The sequence below is a fragment of the Solanum verrucosum genome, unplaced genomic scaffold (assembly GCF_900185275.1).
Source record: "Solanum verrucosum unplaced genomic scaffold, falcon-dt-bn FXZP01000253.1, whole genome shotgun sequence".
NCBI lineage: Eukaryota > Viridiplantae > Streptophyta > Magnoliopsida > Solanales > Solanaceae > Solanum > Solanum verrucosum.
In genome coordinates, this window is record NW_026019984.1 from 1195591 (window position 1) to 1217001 (window position 21411).

General features: G+C 29.3%; 2 protein-coding genes and 1 non-coding gene across 3 annotated transcripts; 1 reads left to right on the forward strand and 2 right to left on the reverse strand.

Moving 5' to 3' along the window:
* Window positions 1-6489, reverse strand: LOC125817988 (MLO-like protein 6). The gene is made up of 15 exons (XM_049497489.1): window positions 6340-6489; window positions 5925-5982; window positions 5463-5704; window positions 4698-4814; window positions 4510-4570; window positions 4285-4373; window positions 4083-4157; window positions 3607-3701; window positions 3410-3459; window positions 2906-2946; window positions 2159-2332; window positions 2015-2050; window positions 1284-1351; window positions 1128-1188; window positions 1-474 (listed from the first exon to the last, which is right to left on the reverse strand). Exons 1-15 carry the CDS (start codon window positions 6460-6462, stop codon window positions 1-3), a joined length of 1764 nt encoding a protein of 587 aa, XP_049353446.1. The 5' UTR covers window positions 6463-6489.
* A 4608-nt stretch (window positions 6490-11097) lies between these two features.
* Window positions 11098-13409, forward strand: LOC125817968 (uncharacterized). Its single transcript, XM_049497470.1, has 4 exons — window positions 11098-11157; window positions 11240-11324; window positions 11947-12409; window positions 13066-13409. The coding sequence occupies exons 1-4, from the start codon at window positions 11118-11120 to the stop codon at window positions 13363-13365; spliced, it is 888 nt and encodes a 295-aa protein (XP_049353427.1). The 5' UTR covers window positions 11098-11117; the 3' UTR covers window positions 13366-13409.
* Window positions 13410-14025: 616 nt separating this feature from the next.
* Window positions 14026-14097, reverse strand: TRNAP-AGG (transfer RNA proline (anticodon AGG)). Its single transcript has one exon. It is a non-coding gene; the product is annotated as a tRNA-Pro (tRNA).
* Between the last annotated feature and the right edge of the window lie 7314 nt (window positions 14098-21411).

Below are 21411 nucleotides of genomic sequence, written 5' to 3' on the forward strand. Positions count from 1 at the left end.
TTATACACTAGTCGTTCTTTTATCAAATGAAAAATCCCTTGGACGAGCCATATTGATCTCATGTTGGTCACAAGCCTCAATTTCTGACAAACTAGGCCCGTGACCTTCAGAGTCATGACGTATTACGTCATGACTAATTTGAACTTGATGCATGTAGGATGGTGAGGGCGAGCCATCTCCAGTACCACCTTGATAGAATCGAGTTGGAGATGGCGAGCCCTCAATGTCCCAATGGTCTACATTATAACTCGATCTTCGTGGACTCACGTCCATGTCACTCGTCCTGATACCGCGTAGGAGATGGACGGGTGACATGCCGTGAGAGGGCGTTGCTGGCCTACTTGACATTGGAGTTGTTGGATTTGAATGTTGCTTGTTGATCTCTTTGATGTGTTTTTTGGCACTATGGTGCCATTTCCTCAATGCTGTTGCTACTCTTTCATTGAAGATTGTTGGTTTCATTGTTGATCCCATCTGTTTAAAATGTGCAACATTTTGAAGTATAAGAATTTTTACACTATCACAACAATTAAGTGTTTATGTTATTTTCATAATAAGTGAAATTGATAATACATGAAAGGTAAGATAGATAGTATATAATAACAAACTATTATATTGACGATACATATAAGTTCATTTCCATGAAGGTGAAAAAAAAGATTTTCTAGTTAAGGATAGAAATTCTAGTGCCCGTTTGTTGACCATGGATAGTTTTCACTTTTTTTGGAAAAAAATGTTTGGACATAGAATTGTTTTAATTTTTTCGAAACTCGAAAAAAACTCCATTTTTCACAATTTTTCATTCCAAATCATTCGCAAACATTCAAAAAAAAATAACTTCAATTTATATTCATGTCCAAACACAATTTCAATTTCTAATTTCTTAACATCATTTTTAACTTGAAAATAAAACATTCTATTTTTACTTCAAAATTCACATTAATTCTTATGTCCAAACGCCCACGCAATACCTAGATGGTCTTAATACTTGTTATATTATTGTTTCTATGATTTGAAACTTAAAATGCGAGATTAATAATCTTAAAAGTAAAACGAGTTACATAGTCAAAGATAACCTTATTAGATAAAGTATATTTTACGTTGATGATGTATATAACTTAATTTACCTGTGTCACGAGAGCATATAATGGAAGAGTGACATAGCTGCAAAGAATCTGAATAAGAACCCTGAACCAAAAATTAAATCAACATTTTCATATGTAAGTAATTTGGATCAAATTAATAAAAGTTTAACAAGAAATTAGAAGATAATTTATACTAACCCCATTGCCATTCTAATTACGATATCCTCAGTATGGTCGTGGAAACAAGATTTCAGCCCAAATTCATACTGTTTTTTTTTTATATATATAAAAAAGAGAAACCAAACAAAGTTAAAATTAATTATGAGAATTCACAAATAATCACTTTTCAGTCCTTATAATTGAAAAATAGTCGTTGTCATGAAATTTCAAATTATTGCTATATGTTAAATTGTTGTCACGCGATGTTCGAAACGTGAAAACAACCTCTTACAAAAATACATGATAATGCATTTATAATAGACCCCACACATCACGGAAGCTTAGTATACTGACTGTAGTGGCTGAGCCAGAATTTTCAATAAGGGAGTTCAAGAAGAAATAGACACACGAAATAGCCGAAGGGGGTTCGACATCTACTATATATACCTAAAAAATGATTTTAACCATGTATAAATAATATAATTTTCCGCCGAAGGGGATTCGGATGAACCCTGACTATAAGGTGGCTCCGCCACTGACCGACCGAACTCTCTACCTTATAAAGATAAGATTTGCGTATATCCTCTCCTTCTCAGACCTCACTTATAAAATTATACTAAATATGTTATATCGTTATTGTTGTAACGTATAGAATCCAAGGTATTTTCATGAATGAATTAAATTTAAAACTCCATGACAATGACTATTTAATTGATTATCGAAAGTTAAAATGGCTCCACGCTATTACTACTAGAGTTAATTGAGCTTACGCAAGTCCAAGCAAAGAAAGCCAATTGAAAAGCATTCTGCAATAAATCACAAAAAAATATAAAATTAATAAGGTAAAAAAAAAAAAAATATATATATATATATATTTAAAATTAAAAAATGACTTTTCTTTTTTTAAAAATTACCTGAAAAAGAACAAAATTAATTAAAAAAAGTAGTAGACGAGGACGATTGAACCAAAATAAATCATCTCCAGGCTGAACCACAGGGACCCCTTTCACTACTTCTCCCCTTTCTTGAATTCTTAATCCCATTTTTGTTATAATCACTTGTAGTTTAGTTCCTACTAATAATATCACCTGTATCGATGACGAAGTCAGAATTTTCATAAATACTTATTAAAAGCATAGAAACATAGACTAATTCGGAATTTAAAAATTATGATGAGTTTTACAATCAATAATCTCAAGTTAATACATAATACGGTATAATACTCTCTCCGTCTTAATTTATGTGGTATTTTTTAAATTTTGAGATTCAAAAAGTCTATCTTTAACTGTAAATTTTTCGTATATCTTTTAAATACTTTGAATTGTCAATTATTGTGACTTATAATACTCTTTACGTAGTTTATAAATATACAAATTTCATTTCAAAAAAAAAATGAAAATGAAAATGCGTAAATTTTTCAATCAAACTTAAACTATTTTACTCTTAAAAAACGAAAAATGCAATATTAACTAAGATAGGGAATAATAATAATTGAGTCACAATCAAATATTTATATTTAGTAAATAAATTTCTTAATACATATAAGGTTAAGTTATTGAGTTTCACTATGGAAAGATAGATATATAAAATGTGGAAAATAGAAATAAATGAAACAAAAAGTCAAATGCAAAATGTGTACAAAATGATTTAGAATTACTTACAAGTAACGGAATAAACGGTAGCCACAGATAAGAATACCAGCCTGTCCACAAATGACAAATGAAATTATTTAATCAACTTATTTTTTTATCTCGATATCCATATTAAAATTTGATTAAATTTGGATGGGCGTTGAAAAGTTCAGATCGAAAGGTAAAGGCATTTAGATTCACATGGGAAAGTCCAAATTGAAAGGTCAAGCACTCCGTAATAAAATTAATTAATTTCACACTCAAAACTCAAACTCGAAACATTGATTAATTTTTTTAAAAAAAATGTTTACTTGAAGTATGCATTTTATGTCCACTTGCTTACAAATAATCATACATTTCTTGAAGTATAATTCGCTTTTATCATTTGAATACTTATGTTATGTATACTAAATTAAACTTTATTTTCACTTCATATTTGAGTGTGACGCACTTTACAAATAGTCAAAATATAATATAATACTGACATAAAGATATCAAAAACGTATATTTTATTCGCTTAGAGTATTTATTTACCATGAGTATTGAAGAGTAGGAATAATACAGCAAGGAACCAAATTGGGGGACTGCAAAAAAAAAAAAATACAACAAAAAAGAAGATTAATTTCAGCTATATTTCGATTAAACACGATATTTGTGCAAAATATGGATTAAAGTATATTTAATTAATTAAATTAGAAATAATAATTATAAATTTAAAGGTTAAAAAATACCTGATGCTAACAACTACTTTGAAGTCTTCTTCTAATGACCTCTTAATATATTTTTGGAAATCAAAATTTATGTGGCTCTGAGGTGCCAAATGTGCCTGGAAAAAAAACCAAAATTATAAAATTAGAACAAATATATATATAAAAGCTAATTTGAATAAAAAATACTCTGATTTAAAGGTAATGAATTTAGATTTTTATATATATATTTATGGCTTGCGTCAAAAACATTAAGTTTAGTTGAATTCATTGATCCCATACACCATCCATCTCTGCTTTACAAAATACACGACTTTTTTTATAAAAAAAAATTATATATTGAAAGAAATTCATAAATTGTCATTGTCCATTTTAGTAAATTTATTTTTACATTTATATTTGGACGGAAATAAATTAATATATTATGTACTTAATTATCATTAAATTTTCAATATTAATTAGTTATTTTATTCAATATTAATTATTGATTATGTATTTACCGTGATAAAACCATGTCGTAGGGTCAAATAATCAACTTTTGGAACAGATCTTACAAATTGCCTGAAGAAACAAACCTGCAAATTAAATTACAAATAAATAATTAAAAAAATAAAATATAACATAATATATTATTTTCAATTATAATAGGTTTTAAACTCAAAAAAAAAAAACTATAATAAATTTGAGATGAAGGATACGTACAATCCATAGAAGAACTGAATTTTTAGTCCAAAAACTCAAATGTCTTCTTCCAAATGATGTGTCTCTAGCAAATCGAAATCTCTCTGGATCTGTTAAATTATTAAACATGTTAATATATTGACTTTAATTTCAATGAGAATTTTGGACATCAAAAACAGGTTCTATATTTAATGAGATAACATTCAATAAACTTCAATCGAAAATGAATATTAGGATGATTTTTACCATGAGAAAATTGGTACTCAGCTGTTCTTGTTTCTTTTTCCCATGTCTTCCAACGACTCATCTGAAATTAATAAAATACAACCAAATTAAAAAAAGGGTCAAAAATAACTTGACCTATATTTTGAACAGTATTTTCTATTTTTTTAAAAGGAAAAATAAGTAAATAAATATTTATTTGAAAAAAATACCTTAGCTCTTCCCAATGCCAATGTGGTAACACAATAGAATACGTGAAAAATAGCCAGCACAAAAATGAAAATATGTAATTGATGAATACCATCAGCAGACACAAATGCCACTTTTCCCTGCAAATTACAAATTCAAAAAATGATAATCAATTTACAGCTCGTTTTGATTAGATGATCGTAAATAGTTGATAAATTTAAATATAAAAATATATTTTTAAGCGTTGAAATTAATTTTATAAACAAATTGTTTAGTATGTTTTTGAACAATTGGCATGTTTGGTAAGAAAAAATCTTGATAAATTTAAAAGTATCAATGTATCATTGTGTTAAAATGGTAATTTTATTTTTTATTTAAAAAAAAAAAAAATACGGAACAAGAGAAAGTTAGGATTTTTGTTTAGCTAAAAATAAGGATAAAATAATAAAATAAAATTGGTCAAACTTTAAGTACTTATATTACTATCTAAGCACAAATTAATTAAGTTAGGAGTAATAACTAAGTGATGACTTTTGACATATTTCGATTTATAAGCACTAGCATTGACTTATAAAGGTGGTGTATTTTGATTAATTTTAAGTCGATCAAATTAGCTTATAAGTATTTTTTAACTTATGATATGGTATGTTATTTCTTTACTTACAAAATATATATATATATATATACTTCATCATTCAAGAGTATATAATACTTTATTTGTTCCATTTCAACTGTCATTTTAGCTTTACTCGTGTTCATTAAAAAAAATAAAAATACGAGTAACATGCCTTGTCTGCACATTTGTCAGTTCCGGCAGCTGCCAAAACTCGCCGGACTCCGCCATCATCAGCTGTAAGAAGTCGCCGGCGATGACCTTCTAAGTCACCGGAAATATATTTGTTCATTTCAGCTTCTTTTTGTTTACTACATGGATGCCACGTACTTGCAATCTTTTCAGATACACAAATATTTGAAATTGGATCTTGCCCTACTGTTAATAGTAAGGATATAAATCCCAACAACATTAACTCTATAAAAAAATCAAAAAAAAATATTAGTAAAAAAATAAAAATATGTTCGTTAGAAAATTAATGAGCATATATGTTGTTCAAATTCTACAAAAATATCGTTCGGTGTATGTTGAACAGATCAATCCTTCAAAAATTATGTAATTCTAAAGAATTGGATAATAACATAATAAAAATGACAATATATTTAAAAGGTCCGAACAATATGAATTTAAAGTGTACCTGCTTTTATCTTCTCAAGTGCTTCATATAATGCTCTTTTGTGTTTAGACTTCAACCACTACATGCAAGGAAAAAAAAACATAAAATTAATAATAAAACTATATTTGTAAATTATTGGAATATATCTAAGGTTATATACACAATTTGTATAAATATTTAACAATTTAACTATGATTAATTTATAATGACCTGATTATATAAATATTTTTTACCTCGTTAATGTAAGAAATCTTTATATGATCAGACATTTTACTTGTTGTAGCATGTAAATTATATTAACTATAAAATTATAAATCTTATAATTTAATGATCAGACTGACTTGTAGATATTTTTTGAATAATTTAATAACACACAATAATTATACGTGCATATATAACTTAAACTCATCAAAATGTTGCATGGTTAGTGGCCTACCTTGCCAATAAGATGGATAATGAACTCTATTACAATAGAAATGGCAACCAACGCAAAACAAACTACGGCAACCGCCCATGTCGGCGTTTGCTCCAACGATCTTCCTCCTCCTCCTCCCGCCATCTCCCCGTCTCGCCTTTTCTTGAACTCTTAATTAGTTCAAAGGGTCGATCAGGTGATGATCAGAGTAGATGAAACTTTTTTCACTCTTAATTAACTAGAGATTTTGAATTTATTTTTTTTATAAATGAAGAATTTATCGACAAACTAAGCACTAATTATTTTATTGGTGAGTCTACGCCGACGTAAATCGAAATTAATGAGAAGGAGATATATAGAGTGTAGTAGCTAGAGAGTGGTTAGGATAGTACACAAAGTGAAAACATGTATGATTTATATACAACTCCAATTATAGAATTGGGGACAAAAAGATTACTAAAAGAAAGAAAGAAAATTATAGAATTGGGGGAAAATGGATGACTTTGACTTTGTAGCCGCGTAAGAAAGAATTGAAAGGAGGATTGACTTTTTTTTTCTTGGTTTTCCATTGGGTATTTGAAATCTGACTCGATTAAATTTAGATTCGTGTATTATAGAGTTTATCGTATCTAACAAAGTCCATTTTTGGGTGTCAATGCTTCCAATAGGATTTTTAGTTTTTTTTTTTTTTGTTTTGTTTTTATCCAGCGTCCAATAGCCATATTATTTAAATCTGACTAAATTCAAAGATTTACATATTATAAGACTTATTTTTTGTGACAATACTTTAATAGAATTTTTGTCATTCTTAAAGAATTCTAATCGAAACGATGAAACTCATGATTAAAAGCGGAGAAATCTCAAACAATCCCACCAGGATCCAACCCATGATGGTGAGTGATGAAAGGAGGAATGACTCATCGACTTAAACCAATATGTTAGAGGAAATACTTAGTTTGACTTGATCAAACTACTATTTTCAGACTATATAATTTATATGCCTAAATATACGTGTACTTAATATTTTACGATTAAGAAATATTAGTCCACTTTTTCGTTGGTATATATTATTCATATATTTAGATAGTCATGATATGATGTATGTATTATACATATTTCTTTGACTTTGGTGACGATTTTCTGTTTTACTTAAACTAGAAAATGTTAAGAAAATATTGGTTTACATTTTCTTTAAGTCATGTAAATTGGTTCATTTCGATCAAGTTAAGGCATTGAGTATCAGTCTGTTCTATCAAGATCTTAAGACGTAATAAATTTGGTATCAGAAATTCAGAAATGATTGGAATACTGACTCATTATGGAGTAATTATCGGTTGATTCTATGTATTAAAATATTGTTGATTACTTTTTTAAAAAAAATAAATTATTCTATGGAGTTGACCAAGTATGGAGGTGTACAACCATTTAATTTATTATTATAACAAATCATTAATTGTTCAGCTAGTAGAGTATATCCTTAATTGTATAAAACGTTTATTTCAAGAGTTTAAAATTGACAGATAACTAATGCAAGAAATTGGATGGATAATTTAGATTGCATTAATTAACCGTTGTTTAAATTAAAAAAAAAAACGTAGGTGTCCTTGAATGAACTTTATTTAAGGTAGTATGGTGTTTTCATTTGATGACAAAGTTTTCGTTCTTTTAAGTTATTTCAAAATTATAATTTCAAAAATTAATTTATCTTATTTTTAATTGAGATAAAATAATATGAAATTTGAAATATAAGATTATTTTGAAATACGTTATATATTTAACTAAATAATATATAAATTTAATTTCAAATTTAATTTTAAAATGTTCATTTTATTTCACGAATCAAACGATTCGTACGAAGATGTCCAACAAGTCTTTTACTAAGATGTGGACATAAAGAAAGATTAAATTAATCTCTTAGACACTTTCAAATGATATGTGAAGTTGAATGATTCTCAAATCTCAAGTACTAATTATATACTCTCCTTCTCATTAAAATATGTTCATTTATTTGGGGGGGGGGGGGGGGAGGGGGAATAGTTTTTTGGAATTTCTTAATTATATGTATTATTATCTCTTCTTTTTTTTGGACTAGATTCCAATATTATATTTTCTGGTCAAATGAACATATTAAGTGATAAACAGTCAAACAAAGCAGAGTAAAGATTCTTATAATTAAGTGAATGAAAAATGCAAAACGATGACTTTCAACTATAAGTTGACATAAGACTATAATTTCCTTTTCATTATTTAGTGATTTGTTCTAATTCATTAAAATTTTGATGGCAGAGTTACTCGATATATATTAAGATTAACGAAGCTATAATTCTAATAGCGGATTCTGCATACCATAGTTTTGGCCAAAACTTATATTTGTGTTTGTTTATTAAACTTCAAAATTGAATTGTGTAATTATGGATTGTAATGTGAATCCTAATTAATGAGTTTACAATTAATTGTGTGAATTGGACCTATAGTGGTTTAAGTCCAATGGTGTTGAAAGAGCAGATTGAGATTTATGGCTTGAATTAACATTTTACTCCATTTGTCTCATTATCTATCGTGTTTTTCTCTTATATGTCATTTAAAAAAATATTGATTAAAAAGTATTTTGACTATTTTATCGTTATGTATGTCTTAAAATATAATCTCTCTTCATTAAATATTGACTCTATTTATGTGTTACAACAAAGAGATTTGTAGTATCCAAGAACAATTATTACTAAATGTAAAATGGAGAAAAGCGAACTTTTATAATAATAATTTTTTGAAGTAAATATTTTTAATTAAGGACGATAAGTATTTTGAGACGGACATGATATTTTCTTTTTCTTTATAGAAAACTTAAGTGCACATAGAAAAGGAAAGTTTCTTTGCTAGATTCCAAACAAATGAGAACACAATTTGTTTAGAATATAAATTCTTCAAAGTGGCATCTCATCAATTTGTTCATTGGTCAATTTTTAAGTGCTTGTCCTTTTTTGCTATTTTAAGTCACTCTTTTGAAATAAGCACTATATACATCACAAATGGTTAGGAAACTTCTCTTCAAGTTGATTGTTTTACTTTTTCTTATATAAACAATTTTGCATGCAAATTGCAAGTCATCAATGCATGCTTAGTCAATTGTATTATTTATCTTCTCATCATATGATATAAGTTTTAAAATAAGTGTCATAAGTTAAAAAGCAGGTGAAGCAAGCAGGATAATCGAAAGTTGCTCAAAGTCTTAAGTTTTGAAATAAGTGTCATGAGTTAAATTATATTAAATGATTATTTTCATTTATATAAAAGTCATTCAAATAATGTTAAATGGTTATTTCACTTATGATATATTTTTAATTTAAATTTTGAAATTTTGACTTTTACAAGTGAAATTTTAGGATAATGTTATGGATTTCCACTAAAAATCATGGAGTTCAATATATAAGATTAGAGTTTGAAATGATGCATATGAATCTCTAGGACTAAAGTTTTGACTAGTTTTTCCATGTTTTAACTAGGGAAATTTTGGTCGACATTTTATTTCCTCTTTTAAAAAAATAAAACTTTGAATAGTTTTGCTATTTTGAAATATTATAAAGTTTGCTTAGCGGTTCAAAAGTGGCTATTTTCCTAAAGAAGTCCTCTTTCGACCCAATAACAGCCCAAAACAACCTCTTGGGCAACGAACGGCCCAACTGGCGGGTCATTTACACTTTTATTCCTATTTTGTACTGGTCTTTAAACTTTTAGGCATTACGAAAATTACGTAATTACATGACTTAAGACATAATCTCTAAAAATTCTTATCATTCGGATACATCACTTCAACTCTATCAGATACATTACATCTTTGTTTGTATACAATGTATGATACAAATAATATTGTTAATACATGAACTAAATTATTTCAAACCTAAATCAGTATGAATCTGGTTTATAGCTATGTATTTGATACATAACTCATGTATCGTTTACTATGTATAGAGTGAAGCAGCAATGTATCCACGAGTTTTGAAAAAATTGGAATTACTGTGATTTGAAAAACTTTCTGAATAGAATGTAAGTAGCGCCCAAATTGTTGGGGTTTCTATACTTTATATCAGAGGTGAAATGATGTATCTGAATGTAAAGAGAGAGAGAAGGAAAATGGGCTTTTTGTAATTAATTCAAATGGTAGGGATTTGTTGAGATTATGTTATCTTAAATCGTGTAATTACGTAATCTTTGTGGAGCATAAATTATATTTTTGCCTCATAGTATTTTATAAGTTATGTCTCGCGCCTTTAAAAAATTTGTCACCCGCTCTAAGGGTAAAAATTAAAGATCAACCCATTTAAAAACAAAAATTAAAAATCATCTCATTTGAAAGGCAAATCGTAATTATTATATCTCAATTGACCGAGTTCAAGTCACCAATAAAGTAAAAAAAATGACAGTTCCTAGAAAACGTAAAAACAAAAACAAAAAAACGTGAGTATCATCCCAAAAAGATGGATCGTGTAATTCGTGAATCCAGATTTAGTTCGAGTCCAATGTGAATACCAAGACATCGAGTAAAGAATCAAAAAGAATATTTAAAAAAGTTCCCAACTTGCCCCTTTAGCTTTATAACAAAATAAACTAATTAGGGGAGCGTATGATATAACCGCGCCTAACTCTGACTTTAAATTAAAAAACCTGTTCCCGCTTTTGATCATTATTTGAACTTCAAAAAAAAAGAAGTTATAATTCCAAATTCCAAATATATATATTAATATTAACAACAAATAAATTTTTGAAAGTTTAATTCAACTCATTTTTTTCTGACAATTATTATTATGTCTATAGATATGGATCTTCATCCTACACCATTTCCAGGTAAAATTATGTTTACGCATATTTAAATTATTATGTTAGGTATATATAAATGTGTTTTTTGATATTAACACAAAAATTACAGGTAAATTTCAATCTGTGAAATCAAGATTCAACAAAAATATCTCAAAAGCACCAAAAATTCAATCCAAAGAACCATCCATTCCCAGGTAAACAAAACAAAAAAAAAAGAAGCTTTTTAGAACTTTTTTTGTGTATAGTTAGCATATGTTCGCGGGGACGGAGCCACAGTGGTAGTTACGAGTTTGACAAACTCTATAGTTTTGGTTCAAACTTTGTATTCGTGTTAAAAGTTTATTAAATATGTACAAATAATGTATTCAGATGGTCAGAACTCATAAACTTAAAATTCTGACTCTGTTTTGTATGTTTGTTTTGGACAAAACAGAGTTTTTGGTAAAATTCGAAACACAAATCTTCCAACTTTTCATACTTTTCTTGTGTATAGATTAGCCAGTAGCGGAGCCACGTAAAATGAAGGGTTGTGGATGAACAATGAACACCCTTTGTCAGGAAATTATATTGTGTAGGTAGAAAATCACACTGAACATAGGTTGTAAAAATTAGTTCTTTTTTTATGCATAGATATATTTCTTGAGTCGAGAGTTAATCAGAAACAAACATTCTACCATACAAATGAAGGGGTAAGGTATGCGTACACCCACTCGTGGAATTACATTGACTATGTTATTGTCCATGGTATTAAATCTTGAACATTTTTCCGTGAAATTTCTGATTACGCCACTGAGTTAGCATATATATTTGTTTCAGGCAAAACAGAGTTTTTGGCACAGTTCGAAGCACGAATGTTCCAACAAAAACAGTTTCTGGAAAGCCATTGGCAAAATCTTCATCTGGGGTTCCTCAAAAACCACTTAAATCACCAAAAAAGACTCAATCTTTAACTGATTCTGCAGTAAATCCAGTAACGGAAAGCGCCAAGAAAGAAGAAAACAGAGCAAAAACAAGAAAGAAGAGTGTCTGTTTTCGAGAAAACAGAGATGTTGTTGCTGCTGCTGAGCCAAAAACTCCGGTGAAATCGCCTGTTTTGGCGAAGCCTCGACTTTCTGGAAGCACAACTCCTTTTCACAGTGCTGAGAAATGCAGCAAATGCAGATTTGATAGATTGGAAACGTCGAGCTATTGGCTTTCTCAGATCAAATTGGCTGAAAATGTTGGAAAACACTCTGTTTCTGCTGCTTTTTTTCGACTGGCTTTTGATACCAAAGCTGAGGTTCAATTTTCCCCTCTCTTTTATTCTAAGAATTTATCGTTATCTGTTGTTTCCTTTGCTTCAATTATCGTATTATTTATTAATGTTGCTGTTCTTTTCTCTGTTATCCTTTTACTGTATATACTCCTGATGCATATTGTCGATGATCTATTGGAAACATGTAAACAACTTCTAGATCTTCACGAGGTAGGGGTAAGGTTGCATACACATTATCCTCACCAGACCGCACTTATGAAATTTTACTTGGATATGTTGTTATTGTTGTTGTTATAAGTGCTTCATGGAGCTTGATTATATCAATAAGTAAACAGAAATTTTGAAGTAGTTTGTGCATAGTTTCGACTACATGTTTGAAAGAACGTCTATCATTTTGAACATAGTTTAATTTTTATACACTGAAAAATGTGAAAGTATTTATATAGTAATACATAAGGTTTTATGTATTATAAGTGTATAAATCTTCTAGACCATCATGTTAAGTTGACTAACACTCACTAAACAACTCGTAGTTAACATGATTTTTTGAAAATTATTGCTAAATAGGACTAATGACGAACTTATACTTTCTTCATAGTGATAATAATAATGTCAAAAATATGAATTTTTTCGAGCATATATTATAATACTAACTTGATTTCATTGTGTATTTCTCTTAGCCTTTTCGAAACATTCTGTTGGAATTGAAAAGGTATCTACGAAGACACAAGCATTTATCCGAGGGCAAAGAATGGAAAGAAGTTTGTTTTAGCTATGGTTTATTGAAGGATGAAGGCAATTCTGAGGACAAAATTGGAAATAGTAGCAAGAACAAAGAGATTGAATTGGAATGTACCATTGTTGAAAAAGAAAAAGAAGAAGAAGAAGAAGAAGAATTGAAGTGGTTGAATTTGGAAGTTGATGAAGAATATGGTATTATTCAAGAAGGAAATGAACTTCCATTTTCATTATTGTGTTGAATATTATGTACTTAAGTTATAGTCTTTGTGTTTACATATTATATATATATAGTATTGGTTTGTATTTTGTATTTAGTTTTAGTGTGTACTGATTGGGGAATGTAACTAGTAGAATAGTAGTAATATGTTTTGGTTTGGTTTGTTGTAGTAGATATAGGATCGGACCTCTTTGTAACAGTTATCTTTTATAACTATCATGTTTTCTATGGAAATGTTCTCTATAACAACATTTTACTGTAACAGCCGAAACATATATATGGACAAATAATATTGTTATAGAGAAGTTTGTATGTACATAGAAATTAAGGCATGTATTACTTTTGTTGTTCATTATGAATGATTGATCTATTGTACTTCATATATGTCGGGATGCCAAAGATATCTACATGTAAGCTTCCACTTTCATTATTATGTTGAATTTTGTGTGCTTAAGTTACAGTAGGGAATGTAACTACTAGCACTAATAAATATGTTTTGGTTGTGGATTATAATGTGAATTAATAATCTTGAAAATAAGATAATGTTAAGAGTTATAACTTAAACTAGGTATGAAGTACCCGAGGCTTTAGGGAATAGGTATATACAAGGAAGACATCCATAATGTGAATTTACGATCTTGAAAATAAGACAATGTAGGAATGGGGAAAAAAAGGTTAGGTAGGGGCATTCCGAGAATTGAACTCGGGACCTCTCGCACCCTAAGCGAGAATCATACCACTAGACCAAATGCCCTTCTGGTAATATTTGGACGTTAAAGCTATTAAATAACAATTATAGTCAAAATAATGGGAACAAAAAGTATTCTTGGGCCTAAGTTGAACCCAATTTATTTGGCAAAATTTGGGCCAGCTACAATTACAAGGCATATATATACATGTGATTTTCTTATTAAATCTTTTTTCCTTTTTAAAGTTTTTATGGCTAGCAGAGTTCAGAGGTTGATTCAGGATTTTAAATCGGTAAATGTAATAGTTATACTAGTGATTGTAATCTCTGCAAACTCTTTTTTCAATGGTAGATTCGAATAAGGTAGTTACTAGTAGGTACACTCGCATCCATAACAACGCAGGCATAGACTCAAAATTTAATATGATATGTTCGAACTTTCAGATTTTTAATACTGAATTCATTATAGATAATAAAAAGTTATGGATTCAAATTTAATATTCATTAAAATGGTAATATTTTTTTGTATATAAGATTATCTACGTAAAAAATATCAAATTCTATTGAACTCAGTAATTATAATGGTGGACCCATACATTTATTGTCTCCAGCAGTATGTGAATGGCCATGGCAAGTCCAACTCACTGAGAGAATAAATTTGCAATAAACTCTGAAGTGAAACATCAAGAAAGGGATTGTGACCAGTGATAAGAGTATTAAAGTGCTCTCTCATTCTTAATTAAAAATTCTGAATTCGAGTTCTGGTAGGTACAAAGTCATTACTATTAGGGAGTGTTTTATTTCTAACATGGGACTTTTTGACACAAATATGAATTTAATCAAGTCTTACTATGAGTATTGATTTCTAATCCGAGCTCTATTAGGTACAAAGTCACCATTATTATAGGGTGTTTTACTCTTAATATAAGATTTTTCAACGCATATCTGAATTTAATCAAGTCTCAATACGAATACCTAAAACCGAGCGGAAAAAAAAAACATCAAGAAATGCACACACTGTACATAACAATAATAACAAACATTTTTTTGGTTACCCATCCAATGTTCAGTATCTGCATTGGAGTCCGACTAATCCAGATTTGCTCTTATGCATGTCTCATTTCTTTGAGGTAACACTCGCAACAAAATTTCTTTTATGTTCTCAGTACTCGAACTCGAAACATCTAATCAAGGGTGGAGGAATCACAACCATCCTACCATGACCCACATCAATATAATAATAATAATAATAATAATAATAATAATAATATCAAACATTGAATGTGACATTATTGACAATCTGTAAAACTGTTATTAAACAGTAAAATGTATGAAACAATAAAAGACTTGCGGATTAAATGTTGACATGAAACATTATAACCCATGCAAATTGGACAGTGGCCCCAACTGGCCCATATTTACTGTTAAAAATAAGGCCCACTGACCAAATAGGCCCAAATATGAAAAAATGGAATCAACTTCCCAAGACATGTTGGCCCATATTGATGTTGTGGTAACCACGTAAACAAAAATTAATTGATCCCTTAATTTTATTTATAAACATTGGAGAAAACAAATATATATTTTTGTGTTAGGGAAATATTGGCTTTTTTAGTTTTCACCAATTGGGGAAAAGGGTCACCTTGTTTCATGTCTCATAAGTTGTTTTTCATTGGGATGTTAACATTTTTTTGTTAGGTGGCTTAGAGAAATTTCACTTGTCTAGTCGTAATCGTTAATGGTTATATATTCAATGTATAACAAATGTATATTACTCGCTAAATTTTGCAACAATAAGAGCACTAAAAAAAATTGGTTATTGTCAATCTTGGCCTCTTGTTTCTTGTTTTTTTTTTCCCCTCAACCAAATAGACAATAACTAACATACATTACACTAAAAATCTTAATTAATGCTTTCATCTTAAGAAATTGTAGGGAAATAAATTAAAAAGAGATTAATTAAGACATTGACATGGTGATTAAAACACTTGGATTGCTCACCTCAATTATTTACAAAAATAAAGAAATGACATGAATGGATCACCACACAATGTCCAATCAATCACTTTGAGGTAGATGTTCTAACAACTCTCCTTTTGTTGAACATCATATAGTTGCCAAAATGTTTGTTTTTTAGGTCCCTTTTTTTACAATTTGTTTGTTCTTGTTCTTTTTCCCCTATCATAGTATAATAAATTATTTGATTAGTGAGGCATAGTGTGTGACTTGTTTAGGAGCAGAAATCAAACATCATTAATCTTTGTGTAGGTCTTGGAGGTGCATGAATTAGGGACAAAAAGGCCCTCTCACCATAGAGATATTGATAGGGCAAAAAAAAATGTCTTTCTTGTTTGTTTTCATCATGGGGCACCATGTTTTGTATCTTTTTTATTAGGGATCTTAACATTTTTAATCAGTCAAACTAAAAATTATTCTACGGGATAATCATAATAGTTTGTAGTTGTTGGTGTATACCCAGTATATATAAAATGTATAACAGATATATTATTTGATACGGATGTGACTAATCTTTCGTGTGGTGTAAGACTCACTAAAAGGGTAAAATGCTTTCCATTAAGAGTTTTTTCATTCTTAGGACTCAAACATGTGGATTTTTTTAGGATCGACTCCTCCACTCTTAACTAGGTTTTGAGTTCGAGATCTTCGAAATGAAAAAAACATTTGTTGTGAGTGAACACCTTTAGAGATAAATCATGCAAAACAACAACAACAACATATTCAATTCAATTTACAACGAAGGTTCGGAGAGTGTATCGGCTCAAGTGCAACATGGGCCTTGCTATGCACAATTTTACTTTTATTTAACTAGATTTCGGGTTCAAAAATTTATAAATGAAAAAAAAAAAAACTGTTGTGAGTGAACGCCTCTAGAGATAGACCATGCAACTCAACAACATAGCCTGTGCAACTTTACAACCGGAGTTCAGAGAGTATATCAGCTCAAGTGCAACAAGGGCCTTGCTATCCGCGATTTAAATTTCAGTCTGACTCTAATACAAATATCGAACCACGGTTAAAAAGCAAAAAAAAAACATTGAAGAAACATAAAATTGAAATTGAAAAAAGAAAAAAAGAAAAAAAGAAACAAGGCCTAGGTGGGTGGTGTCCACAAGCACATGCCCAAGTCAAGGGCTTGGGGGGGAAAGACAAGGACAGATGAGAAATCTGGAATTTTGTACGTTAAACGCGGGAGATAAAGTTAGTCCTACTGATCATGAATAGTTAATTTTTTGAACAGTAACACTATTTAAATTCGGACGATTAATTTCAAGAATGTTTTCAATACTTCTCTATATAGCTTATAACATAAGTGAAATTTAAAATTTATGTGTTCGGAATTCTAATCCGTTTGAGTACTTATTGGTTCTACGTTAATAATTTGTAGTATGTATTTTTATCGATTTTAAAGAAAAATATATAATTTAGATAAAAATTACCAGTGCGCAAAAGCTAGCCCAGACATTATGATCAATAAAATAATAATAATCAAACCCTAGGAGTGGAGCTATTGCAATTCTGTTAGATTGTTACAGGTTCAGTCAAACTCAATAAAAAAAATTTGAACCCTATTTTATACTTAAAAAGTCTATCATATATAAATTTAGAACTCAATAATTTTAACAGAATAGAATCTTGACTTTATAAATTTTAAATCGTAACTCTATCTATATTGGCCTCGTAGATGAATTTGTACATCCTCTGTCTATAGGTACTATATATATATATATATGTGTGTGTGTGTGTGTGTGGAGCCAAACTTAAAATCCATGACCACAGAGAAGAAAAATCTAACTAACATTCTATAGTTCCTACCAAAAAATCAAAAAATAGTATTAATAATACATATATTATTTTTTCTAATACATTTTGCGATACGACTGGTCCTAAATATTATCCATGGAATACAAGGACTAATAAGAGGAAAGACAAAGGCTGTACAAAAGCAACATGGTCAAGTCATTTTCCCACGTTACATGCGGGCGATAAATTAGCAATGGCATTATAAGTTACAACAATATAATATTCTCCCGTTTTAATTTGACACAAAATTTAAGAAAGTAAGGAAGAGTTTTGAATTTTGTGATTTTAAACATGTCACGTGAAAAGTTGAAATAAAAGAGTCAGTGAAAGAGGAAAGAGACATTATTTTCTAAGCAGATTTAAAAAAAATAGAACAAACAAATTGAAACATATATTAAGTAATAACATGCATGGTGAGATTTCATAAGTGGAATTTAGAAAAACGTGGGTGTGTATTTAGATCTTATTCCCACCTTGTGTAAAATGAATAGATTGTTTCCGACAAAAACCCCGATTCAAAGAAAGTGTTTTCAAAATTAGTCATGACATAACATTCACAATATTTCATCTGATGTTCAATATCCATTTTTAGGTCCAATTAATTAATATTCTCGTTGAAAAATTCTACTTTAGGAAGCAAACACTCCTTATACATCATACTATTTTTATTTTATTATTTTTACATGCATATTTTATAAAAATTTTGTAAAGAGTGTCATATCGATCCTTTAAGGAATGGGTGGTTTTTTAATATGGCATAAACATTTTATAACACTTGAGCCAACTTTTGTGATTGAATCCACATACTAAAAGGTTTCGAGTTCAATTTCACTAAAATGAAAAAAAACAACATTGGGAGCATCATCGTCTTTACATATGAATTTTGCGTTAATGTTCGAATTCAGGCTCCAATATTATTATCGAACACCGAATTAATCAAAAGTATATACTCTAGTAACTCTCTGGACAGTTTCCTGTTTTAAACACTACTGTTCGTACTCTTGTTTCTTTTGTGGTCCATGCAAACAGTAAACTATATAAGTATATTGTTTTTTCCTAGATGCATGTACAAATTAGTAACTTTTATATTTTTGTAAACTTTTAAATTCAAAATGATTTAGATTTTATTTTTTGTGACACTCTCTCGTAGAAATAACATGTTTAATTTATGATCACAAAAATTCAAAAATTATTTTTAATATGATATACAAAATGACTAATCAACCAAAAATTCACATAAGATTCGAACTCTAAGGATATTTTTACCCCATTTTTCATTTTTTTTAGTCAATGAAATTCAATAATTTACGTATAACTAAAATATTATTCATACGTACTCTATTTGTGAAGTATAATTATAATTAATTAGGCAAAAGGGACTCAAGTGAACACAAGAGTAATTAGAGTTCTGAATTTATAAATTTGAAATCTTATAAATTTAACTTACTTATTTTGGAATAAACTATTTATGTGTATTAAATAAATTTATACATGCCTATATATTAGCCCTTACAAGTGAACCCCCTCGACTCTTCCTAGTTACGTCACTAGCAAATTATATATACTACAAGAAAATTGTGAATTATATGGGGATTTTCCTGGGAATTAGTATGAAAATTTGCAGAAAAATAAGTTCCTGCGAATTTTCATACTAATCCCCAGGAATATCCACATGTAATTCACAATTTTTTTGTAGTGATATATCTTTATAAGATTTAAAAGTCTTATGTTATTATTGATTTTTGTTTTTCTTAAGCTGGGGTCTATCAAAAACTGTATTCTTAACTCTCAGTCTCACACACAAAAAAAGTAAGGCTTATGTAAATTCTACATATCTTTCCCAGATATGTCTCACATCACACTGAGTATATTATTATTATCGATTCATTTTAAATAAAGACATATATAATGGAAGGGCGGGGGAGGGGGGGGGGGGGAGAGAGTCTTTTTATATTCTTTTCTTTTGATATATTGTGTTTCATCCACTTTATTTATATTTATTTATTTTCATTTGGAAAAGTAAAATATGAGTGTATATATGTATACAATGAAGAGAGATATAAGGGGGGAAAGTGTCAAGTTTATGAGTGGTAGTTATCAAACAGTAAGATGGTGAGACAGTTTGCCAGCGTGAAGTTCGAGGGTTCCATCTATCTCTTTTTGTTCGTGTGTTTCCGCTTTTTATATTGGAGTCCGATTAAATTTGGACATGTCAGTTTATTCCTACATGTTCAAACCTGAGACTCTAGTTAAGGGTATAGGAATCCGTCAAAGAAGAATCTAAGATTTCTAGAACATGAGTGAAATATATTGATCACTAGTCCTCTGTAGTTAATAACTTGACATTCAATTAAGTACATCGTTTAGTCTTTTAATATCATAATGTATACATAAAATACTTAATTTTACAAAAAAAATGACTATGAACTCACACGCCTTATTTTTGACGTATAAATTTGTTATTGATCTCAACCATACCAGCACAACTCGATTGACCCATTCATTTCTCCATCTCTCACTATCACACTGAGACACAAGCCCACTGTCTTTACATGTTGACAAAGACATTACCAACAGCTTCACTTTATTAAAGTTGATCCATTATATGCATAGACAAAGTCTTGGTGTGACATTTCATGTTTGTATGTATCCTATGTTAACAGTAGTGAGTTTTTTTAATTAAAAAATAAAAAAACTTTTTAAAGTTTAATAAATCAAGAAAATTAATACGAATGTGACTTAATGATTAATGAATTGAACGAAAAAAGAGAAACATTAGGGGTGGATATAGAGTGTATTATACGAGTTTAGCAGAATCAGTAATTTTAACCTAATTAGGTCCGTCTATGTGTTAATTTTTTTTTACTATATATATATACCTACAGTAAATTGCGAACCTAGTAATACATAAATGGGTTAGAAATTATGGTGGCAAATGAAGGGTCATAAATTTCAAAATTAATTGTTGGCATAGAGTTAAGTCGATGCATAGTCCCTTGATATCATCATTATTTTTTCTCCGAAAAAATAAAAAGTTCACGACCCTGTGGACCTTCTATCTCTACGCAATATTGCTCGGTCAGGCTTTTTGGCCATTGTGAATTATTAATTCCCAAAGCTACCTCTCGTAGGAGTTCGGGTTGTGTGCCTCAGTCCTACTGTGGCTAATCATTCTCTCAGACCAATTCGTGATCATCACTTTGTTAAGTTATAGCCTCACCAACTAGCTAATCAGATGAGAACTTCTTTGACGAATTCCTCCTTTCGTTTCTTAGTTTAGGGGTATTAGCAGTCATTTCCAATGATTGTTCTCATCCTAATACATGCAGTATTTGGATTTGCCTCTTATTTAGAATACGTTCAATTAGAGATTAAAAAAAATTATTCCGTAATTTTTATCTATCTATCTAAGTTAATCAATCGATTATTCAATATATGTGCTGATAAAAGATATCATATAATGTTTAAAAAATTGAAAGAAAACAAAGAAGACAAGATGAAACATGAGAAAAGACAACCAAACCAACAAACCTTATCACCATGCAAGTGTGCTAGATC